The 10,536-nt window shown below is 38.5% G+C and overlaps 1 protein-coding gene and 1 non-coding gene across 2 annotated transcripts; both read left to right on the top strand.

The window, feature by feature from the left end:
- The first annotated feature begins 143 nt into the window (after positions 1-143).
- LOC146238708 (5S ribosomal RNA) lies at positions 144-262 on the top strand. The gene has a single exon (XR_014738809.1). It is a non-coding gene; the product is annotated as a 5S ribosomal RNA (ribosomal RNA).
- A 977-nt stretch (positions 263-1,239) lies between these two features.
- On the top strand, positions 1,240-5,332 carry LOC146238709 (uncharacterized). The gene is made up of 10 exons (XM_084684043.1): positions 1,240-1,796; positions 2,222-2,332; positions 2,632-2,714; positions 2,817-2,951; positions 3,151-3,310; positions 3,475-3,967; positions 4,149-4,213; positions 4,331-4,398; positions 5,060-5,103; positions 5,201-5,332. The coding sequence occupies exons 3-10, from the start codon at positions 2,640-2,642 to the stop codon at positions 5,265-5,267; spliced, it is 1,107 nt and encodes a 368-aa protein (XP_084540169.1). The 5' UTR covers positions 1,240-1,796; positions 2,222-2,332; positions 2,632-2,639; the 3' UTR covers positions 5,268-5,332.
- Positions 5,333-10,536: the final 5,204 nt, after the last annotated feature.

Here is a 10,536-nt window from a genome sequence, read left to right on the forward strand (position 1 = left end):
ATCTTGCAATATGCACAAGTAGTCCTTCATGAAAGGGGCTGGAAGCTGTTTTCATTTTGACACGAGAGAGAGAGAGAGACCACCTTGCATTGTCAATTGCTAAATCTGTATATGGATAAGTAGCCTATGGTTGTCAACTTATTTCGTACGGCCATACCAGCCTGGCAACGCCCGATCACGTCTGATCTCGGAAGCTAAGCAGGGTCGGGCCTGGTTAGTACTTGGATGGGAGACCGCCTGGGAATACCAGGTGCTGTATGCTCTTTTGCTCATTCACTTAGAAACTGACATCTTGCAATATGCACAAGTAGTCCTTCATGAAAGGGGCTGGAAGCTGTTTTCATTTTGACACGAGAGAGAGAGAGAGAGAGAGAGACCACCTTGCATTGTCAATTGCTAAATCTGTATATGGATAAGTAGCCTATGGTTGTCAACTTATTTCGTACGGCCATACCAGCCTGGCAACGCCAGATCACGTCTGATCTCGGAAGCTAAGCAGGGTCGGGCCTGGTTAGTACTTGGATGGGAGACCGCCCAACCCAGTCTCATACTTCTGCGTATCTATGACACGGGTTGACGCACCTATTTCGCGTGCCATAGATACGCCAAATCGCTTTTTTGCGTGCAGTTTATACGCAAGTTCCTCCCATTCATTTCTATCGGCAGAAAATGCGTGTATATCACACGCAGAACTTCAACAACTCTGTATCCATTTACGTCATCATCCAGACTCGGATTTTACGGAGATTCACAATATCGAAGCTTCCAAATGTATTTTTGAAACGTTTTTGTGGCGGAATTTTCACTTCAAACACCTTTAAATAACAAACAGTATTTTTTTTTTTGCCACCAACGCCAAGCAGCATAAAAAATAGCCTATGGGCACACACAGGCAATATAGACTGTAGCCTATACAGGCCAGGTTCTTGCCAGCTATGGAAGAGTGGGCTGTGGAGATTTTTTTATGTCTTCTGATTGAACTCTGTTTAACTCAAGACAACTATCATCTCAATATTCACCACACACGTCAATATTGATTAGTGAACTTAGTCAAATCCGACTCTGGGTGATGACGTAAAATGATAAGAGTTCATGAAGTTCTGCGTGTAATATAGACGCATTTTCTGTTGATAGACATGAATGGGAAGATGTGCGTGCAGTTTATACGCGAATTCCTCCCATTTATTTCTATCGGCTGAAAATGCGTAAGAATGCGGAAGAATTTTCTTATATCCTTGAATATTGTTCAACCCCATTGATTCCTATCATTGATAATTCACCAATAAGATGGGTTAATGTTATGTCCATCCAGTTTTTAGAAATTCTGCATAGTTTCTGGGAAAAAAAATGAAAAAAGTTTCGCATTTGTAGCGGAAAATCTTCAGTCACCGTGGCTAGACGATCTATGATTTATGTATTTATTAAATAGGATTTTCTTGTATTTATTTATACTTGTACACTGTTAATATGAATAATTTGTATCTCAAAACGTGAACGTGAACCTGACCGGAAGGTGAAGAAAATAGTCTTACTAGCTGATTATAATTATACAATTGCCTGTTTTAATCTTGCCCTTTATGCATGCACTGTACAGCACCGGAGAGATATTAGTTGTAGTAAGTGTATAATTATGGGGAATTATAGTTATGGGGAAATGCACTTAATTAGCGAAGTATTAAAAAAGGTAGGACAAGGACATGAGAAAGGATCAACGCATTCGTATTGGAACAACCCCCAGAGGCTGCCCTGTGAATTTTACCGCGGTAATTCTTCAGTGCGTTTTCATCCCTCTCCCGGTAAGTTAACACAAATATCTTGCTCTGATTCTGGCATGCAAAATTGTGTTTTGAGGATTGTGCATGTTTTATCTTTAATATTAAAAGGGACAGTGAGTGTTTGTCAATGTTAAGATTATTCGCATTTATGTATTTTTATTTACAATCCAAATGGGATATTAGCTAGTTCTAGCTAGCTTGCTAGTTTCCCCTTTCTAGTTTATTTGAGCGGGCTGATCTCCTCCTGGAATATACAATAGTAGGCCATCTCGATTGTCAGATCCAGGCTAGGGTTTACCTTCCTTTTCAATAATACCTTATCTTACTCGCAAATCAGTAATGGAACTTGTAGATTTTAAATCAATTTAATCAGTGTGATCTTTAGATTAGTTTCCTATAACCATGCAACACACTTTGTAATAACTTGTTTTTTCCTTTCTTTGCAGCTCCAGTACACTTACCTTGTCCCTACACCATAACCAACCTTTGACCACCCATACATAACCCAACGGCTCTTTTAAGAGCCAAACATCTCCCCATCTTTCTCATAGTTTTGAGTGAGTCTGGGCCAGGTTTTTATTTATTATTGCAGTAGTCTAAACAATTCATTTTCTAAAGTTCCCTTTACCTGGCTAAAGGTCTAATAATCTTTTTTTTTTTTTTTTACATCTACATGCATGCATGCTGTCCCATGTTACTGTTGCTGTAATATTTCACCCAATTTGACTGTTAGCCTTTTGAGTTATTGACAATAGGCATTTATTATAAGACGTATATCCCATGTGTATGGGTTAGTAGAGACTATCTCAAAGTTTATGTTTGATATGTTTAACTTTTTTTAAATTGTCCTTTGCAGTTCTTAGAATGCCTGGTTCAACTTTGCGTCAGTGCCCTCATTGTCACAGCAGTGGGAATTGTGGTAACCGGCGTTGTGTCAAGGTAATTGTGTACACAATCTACACTCTTCTCATCATGTTTGATAGTTAAGATGCCTTTTGGTTTTAACCCTCCTCCCTCACTGTCTTCCTGTTTCTCTTACAGTGTGGGAAGCTGCTTGATTTCAAGCTGCGGCACACCGTCCGACTATTAAAGTTCCGTGCTCAAGCCAAAGAATGGGCACAAACAACAAAAAAATCTAGGAACCAAACAAAGGTGTTGGACAATTCATTTATCATGGTAAGAAAGTTATCTGTAATATGCCAAATAGGGTTATGGGTTGTTACTGAATATGCTAATGTACAAAATGTCTGTTACGGTTTTCCAGTTTGTACTTGCATGACAGGCATTCCCAATTTGTGTGCATGGCAAAGGCATGCAAAACATGCCTCTACCTCGAAAGACAGTTTATGTTTTTGTCATTTTTCTTATGTTTCAGATGGAAAAACTTAAGGCCCTTGGCTACTTCCCTCTCCTGCTATGGGGGAAATACAGCCGTTCTAAATGGAGAGCACAATTCCACATTCCGTTTGAGATGCCAGCTGCAGCTCATGGGGTGTTGGAAAAAGTCTTAATCCTATTCGAGCATATTTTACAAGGTATTGTATTGGCACTTTGTTACATTTAGTAATCCATCATTTATAAGTATATGGTCATGTGAAAGCATAAGAGATACACAAGCTTTAGCATAGCATTTTTTCTGAGAAAGTCTATCATTCTAGTTATTTGTATATTATTTACACTGTAAAATAATTCTTCAAAGGTGTTACTCTGGAAACAGACAAAGAAACAGGACAGGACGACAGAAGGGGAGATGTAGTTGAGAGTGGGGAGGTGGTGGAGATGGAGATAGATTTAGAGGAGCGGAGAGAACAGCAAGACGAAGAGATACAGACTGGAACAGAAATGGATGTACCGGAAGGTGGAAGACAGCAGGAAAGAGAGGTTGAAAAGAGTGTCACAGATAAGGATGTAGAGGAGGGAAGACAGGCAGAAAAGGGGGAGATGGGAGAACAGATGACAATCGAGGAAGATAAACAAAGAAACAATGTACAGACACAGTTGGGTTTAGAATGGAATGTAGAGGCAAAGGGAGAAATAAGACAGCGAGAAAGAAAAGAGATTAAGGTGGTGAGGAATGTAGAGGAAGCTGGAGGGACACATACACATGTAGAGGAAAAGAGACAGACGGATATAAAAGAGTCAGGACCTGCAGAGAAAGATATAGAGGAAGAGAGAGGACAAAAGGATGAGTGGTGAGTGCCAAAATAGGAAATATCGTCAGTCTACAGACGAACAAAGAATAATTATATTTAGACATCTCAAGTCATAGGCCCAATGTTAAAGTGTAATATACCCTAGTGTGCATAAGTACAATTTCGAAAACTTTAGTTTGATTTGCTATAATTTAGGTGTCAATTATACTTTTCTTTACAGGAAGTCACCTGTAAATGTTTCTGCCAAAAAACGGGGCAAAACTAAGAGGGACAAAAAAGTCAAAGGTATAGGAAAAAGACAGTGCATGCAATAAAGCCATATAAAACATATTTGTATTAGTGCATGATTAATTACTGTGTGTGTGGAGTATATGTATGTTTATTGTATTATTTTTTTGACAGAGTGCCAATTCCATGGATCACTGGACGTTTTCCCTGTGGAATCTGTGTCGATGAGTCGCATAAGGAAGGTTAGTGAAAAAACACAAATCAAAAGACACCAATCCCACATTAAAACTGAAATACTGTTCATTACCTTTTTGATGTTTGGTTAATTCACAAAGATACAGTTGATGCTCAAAATATTTTGATGTGGTAGTGAAAAGCACAAGAACTTGACTGCCTGACATCAGATGCTGTAGATGGAGCTCTGCTTAACCTGTATTGTATTCAGTTCTTTAATGTCTCAATTAACATATTAAGGTGTTGGTACTTTTGTGAAAGAACCAAATTACTGCCCTGCCAGTGCATCAGCTGATCTGTCCTTTAAACACCTTAGGGTTTTGCATTTCCCTGGTCTTTGTCCTTACAAATTATATTTTGATAGATGAAAGTAGTTTGGTGTGATGGATGAGGTAGATGACTGACAAACAAATACAAAAGAACATAGGTCCAAGTATGTGTGCTTATAAAAAGTCACGCTGACTCTGCTTTAGGTGTGAGGGGGGGGGGCTTGGCATGGATTCCTACTTGCATTTCATACAACCAAACATATCTTTTAATTTTTTATACCCTAATGTATATACAATGATGTTATGTTTACATTTGCTTACAATTACAAAATGTAATGTAATGTAGCCATTCATTATCCATGAAATAACTTGTTTATTCTGTGTTTTACTCATTTCTAAGGGGCACAAAGAGGTTAAGGTGCATTGGTTGCCTTGTCCATCATGGTAAGATAAGTGGACCTCAATTTTTGGACTTTCAAGTATTATTTCATCCTACCAATGTATTTATTCTTCAATTTCTAATTGTGTATTTTATTTTCAGTAAGAAGACTTGGCCACCCACTTGGGAGCCTGAGGGTAATGTCCAGATGACCCTAACTGTCTGTTAATGTGGCATGGATTACTGTAGTTCCAGATGTTACCTTTCTCGTAATAAACTTGGTTTCATGATTAAGATATGTTGTGACTAACATTACACTGACAAGATAGGGCAACTTAAGAAATAAGAACATTTACCAAAGGAGCAGTCTAGCTAAAGTCTGTTCTTTGATAAAGAATGTAACACCACAATGAACTATCTAGTTTTGTAATGGAGCCAAACATAGTTTTGGCAGAAAACTAAATTGTGCATCTGTTTACCTGACTTTACCTGATCATGTGTGACCAACAACATAGGCTTACCTAAAAGAGCGACCACTTAAGATGCCAGATCTAATAGCGTATCTTGTCATGTAGTAAAATACAAGTTAAAAAAAAGCCAATAATCCACACTGCTATTGTTTGTTTTAAGTGCCTAAACCAGGCAAAGGGCCATACAATGTGCTCAAACAATGTAAGACAGTTAACGCTAATATTATTGCGGTTAGATGGAACAGCAGAACCCAGGATGGAGCTTAATCTAGTGCCTCCTGTGTTGAAGAAGTGGAGCCGGTCAATGGCTTCCAATACCACATTACTCTTACCATTACATACATGACCAAATACTTATATGCTTTTACACTTGCTTGTAAAGTAGACAGACTGTATAGCCTATAACTGCATTGGTAAGGTCTATATATCATAGGAAAAGTGCTCTGCTGACAGACATCCAGATGGGCAACACAGAGACTGTAAACCCTTTGACATCTAGCAGAGAAGTCTACAACAGTCTTGTGGCATGTTCCAAAATATTTTATGTGGACGAGTTTCTTGCTGGATAGAGCCTTGACACAGGTCATGAGAAGACCATGGCCGGGTTAAGGATTTGTCCAATGCTTCAGAAATGTGAAACAATACTGTATCTGAAACACTGAACTAAACAATTACATTATAAGTATAATGGTGGGTGAGTAGGGAAAATATGCATTAACAAGGAATGTTTCTATTGCCATTGACATATAAGTTGCTCATCTTGACAATAATACTCCAATGCAGTCAAGTGTGCTGACAGCTGTTTTGGATCATTACTTGCTGGCCATTTTGACAAGCATTCAAAGTCTGTTCTTACTGTACATATTAAGGTTTCCAAATCGTACAGTAATCATATACAGTAGTTACTGCTTTATTGAATAGCCTACTTAATTCAAATATATAAAATATATACTATACTCTAATATAAGGCAACTTGTCACAGATAGCTAACTGTCGTTCTTTAAAATAGACGAGATTCCGAACAATAGTAGAACAAAGTAATCGGATAGTTTCGTATAATATGTGTTTAATTATGTGAAATTACACATGATGACCGTATATTACAGCTGTACATATCTATTACGACTGATGAAGAAAGTGTTTTGTCCGTCTCTTCATAAACGGAGTGACTAAATTCAGTTGAGTTCTGGATTTATCAAGTATTTATCAATCTGCAGATTGGGAGAGAAGACAATGACAATGAGACCTCTGACAATAAATGACAACACAACACCAGGCTTAGGTCTCAATCATGTCTCTCTCCGCTCTGAAGGCCGGAGGACCATCTTTTATAGGGCACAAGAATGTAAACATAGATAGTGACAGTCAGGCAGTAATGACGTTACAACAGTCTCAGAAAGAGATTCACAGCTCCCAACACATGACCACTCAGACTAAAGAGTTCATAGTTGGAGCTCTCCTTGTAGTCATGACAAGGACCATTTAGCCAGTACTTTCTCCTGATCTCAAACATCTATTAACCCTGACACATAGACACAATCTACTCTTATTAATAGCAAGCTTACATGAGAACATACTAACTAGTATCCAATGACTAGTTCTCTTGATTAGTGAATAATGTAAGCACACAGGAAATCTAAATTTCTTCCACATGGTCTCAATAGTAAATACAGATTGGTTTTGCACCTGGTTTTTCCACAAAGGCTGAGCAACATTGTGCTCAGTGTCATATTTACCAGTAGCATAATCCCGGAAAGGGACCAAAGAGAAGAGACGCAGCCCACCCACCACCAAGTGGTCCTTTTATTAATTTACAAATTGATTTTATGCAGATGAACAAGTGTTGTAATTGAGTGTGTACTTGTAATTGTTGTCATGTTCTCGAAATGGGTAGAAGCCTACCCATGTCGGAAAGTTAATGCTACCACGGAAGCCAAGATTTTTATTATTAGAGATGTGATCTGTAGATTTCTGTCTTCCACACGACTGAGGCTAAAGGCCTACCAACTTTTTTGCCGTACACAGAAAAAACAAATACACAAAGGCTCATGGGTAATCGATCGATGCGTCCAATGAGGAATAACGTGGTTCTTGGGACGCTGTCAGGCCCATAGACATATATATATGTCCCATAGAAGGCCAATAGACCATAGATATATATAAACCTATGCAATAGACCTTTTTCACAATAACCGGAAATGCGTAAACAATGTGGAAGTGGACTTCCTGTCAAGCGTCAACACATTAAGAGAATTGATCCGAGACTCTCTGACAGTCTTCCCAACTTCGCTCACAGATTTACTGGTGGAGTAAAACTCTTGTCACAAAAAATAACAAAATAAATAAAGGGTACACATTTTTCCATGAGGAATTTGTCCTTCAGTATCAATGTAAGTGAGAGCGATCAGGCTAACTGTTAGCCATTGAACTGGGCAGCGCAACGATCGAGCAAAAAACGAAACCATCGACATTTCTTACGTGCGTTTCCCAAACATGCTCGTAAGGAGTAGACTACTCTATGCGCTTTCAAGAGCTACGAATTTTCAAGAGACACTTTAGCTACAATGTTTTTGGGAATGGCCCGTTAAACTAAGATTCGTCCTACAATACTAGTAGCTAGAGTTGCAGCTCCTCTGGTTTCAAGAGGCGAACAGTGATCCCTAAAACGTAATCATAGGCAGTGCCTGCTGCAGACATAGTGAAGCGGCCCCGTTATCGTCCACAAGCGTTTCTTCCGTTAAGTTCTTATATGCAGCAGCAACAAAATAAAGTAACTCATCGATATTTACACATCTTATATTGCTGCACACCAAATTACAGCTTCTTACTTTGAGATGTAAATATGTATGTAACATTTTTAGGCATATCTTGATTGGATTTCAAAACCGGAATGTTATAATGGTGTGTATCTACATATTAAAGTACAATGCTGTGACATAACGTTTTTAATTTGTATTATGGAAACATTTCTAACAAGCGTCGAGAGCTAGGTAGGTGGACGATAATAGGACCCCTTACGCTAAGTGTTCCCCTTTTTAATCGTAATGTTTGGTCCTTCATCCCGCCGGATAGCCTGAATACATTTTCGTCGAACTTCACCATCAACAGGGAAGGAATGAAACGACAATTATGGCTGCTTTTGGGAATAACAAGAACAGCCCGGTACGCTACAATAACTCTTGCTCGTTGCTTGCGCCATTTGTTTACCGCTGTTGCCCTGGACAGCAGAAGAAGATTTCCACGACGATTGCGTATTTCCGGTAACAAATACGGAAGTTGTGTAAAAAGTCTGTCCGAGTGCCTATCTGACGTCACAATACCGTTCAGATGTAAGGACGCGTCCGTCGCTATGCCGACCTTAAATTCCTGAGATAGCAACGCGTGCTAGGTAGGACGTTTTGTATTTAGGCCTATTTTAGGGTGACCAGATTTGAGTTTGCATTTTTCATTTTTTCATTTGCATTATTTGGTGGCAGTTCAGTGCTTCTGTGGCTTTCAGTGGTTGTTTAATGTCTTTAATGTGTCTTGTCCATATATTAAAGCAATATTGATAACAAATACACATTTCTAAATAATAAATTATTTATATGGCCACATAAAAATATGTGTCCTCATATATTCAAGCAACAATGATAACAACAACAATATCATAACCCCCCCCCCCCCCCCCAAAGTTAAAATGCATACAATTTGATTTTGGGTACATAGTGGCTAAATTCCTTAATTATACTTTTTTTTTAACTTACTTTAACTGTTAAGGATTTAAGATGGGGCCAAATACAACTTTTACACAAATGTACAATACAAATACAGGGTTGAAGTCATACATACAGTTTTGGTCCAAAATTAGGGTTAGGGTTGTGAGTTCCCTTTATGGTACATAGTCATGGCTTATTACAGTGAATAATTGGGGTTAGTTAAACACAACCTTTCAATATCATAACCCTAGTATCAACAGGGGCTCAACAGCGCCACCTAGAATCCCTCATTTTGAGCTAAAAGTCCAAGTTCAGATGTTCATTTTTCACACTAGGAACCGAGTTGAGCCTTCGAAATGGCATTGTGTTACTCTCCTGATCAAGACCTTTCCAATTATGTATTTGGTGTCATTGTGTGACAACATTTTAATTTTCACCCTGTTGGACTAGACCTTGTGTCGGGCGCACATTTCACAGAGACATGAAACGGTAAAATGCACAAAATTAGATTTTTGGTACATAGTGGCTAAATTCCTTGATGATACTTTTTTTTAACTTACTTTAACTGTTAAGGATTTAAGATGGGGCCAAATACAACTTTTACACAAATGTACAATACAAATACAGGGTTGAAGTCATACATACAGTTTTGGTCCAAAATTAGGGTTAGGGTTGTGAGTTCCCTTTATGGTACATAGTCATGGCTTATTACAGTGAATAATTGGGGTTAGTTAAACACAACCTTTCAATATCATAACCCTAGTATCAACAGGGGCTCAACAGCGCCACCTAGAATCCCTCATTTTGAGCTAAAAGTCCAAGTTCAGATGTTCATTTTTCACACTAGGAACCGAGTTGAGCCTTCGAAATGGCATTGTGTTACTCTCCTGATCAAGACCTTTCCAATTATGTATTTGGTGTCATTGTGTGACAACATTTTAATTTTCACCCTGTTGGACTAGACCTTGTGTCGGGCGCACATTTCACAGAGACATGAAACGGTAAAATGCACAAAATTAGATTTTTGGTACATAGTGGCTAAATTCCTTGATGATACTTTTTTTTAACTTACTTTAACTGTTAAGGATTTAAGATGGGGCCAAATACAACTTTTACACAAATGTACAATACAAATACAGGGTTGAAGTCATACATACAGTTTTGGTCCAAAATTAGGGTTAGGGTTGTGAGTTCCCTTTATGGTACATAGTCATGGCTTATTACAGTGAATAATTGGGGTTAGTTAAACACAACCTTTCAATATCATAACCCTAGTATCAACAGGGGCTCAACAGCGCCACCTAGAATCCCTCATTTTGGGCTAAAAGTC

Source organism: Hypomesus nipponensis, chromosome 20, assembly GCF_054491055.1.
Source record: "Hypomesus nipponensis isolate SF chromosome 20, ASM5449105v1, whole genome shotgun sequence".
In the NCBI taxonomy this organism is placed as follows: domain Eukaryota; kingdom Metazoa; phylum Chordata; class Actinopteri; order Osmeriformes; family Osmeridae; genus Hypomesus; species Hypomesus nipponensis.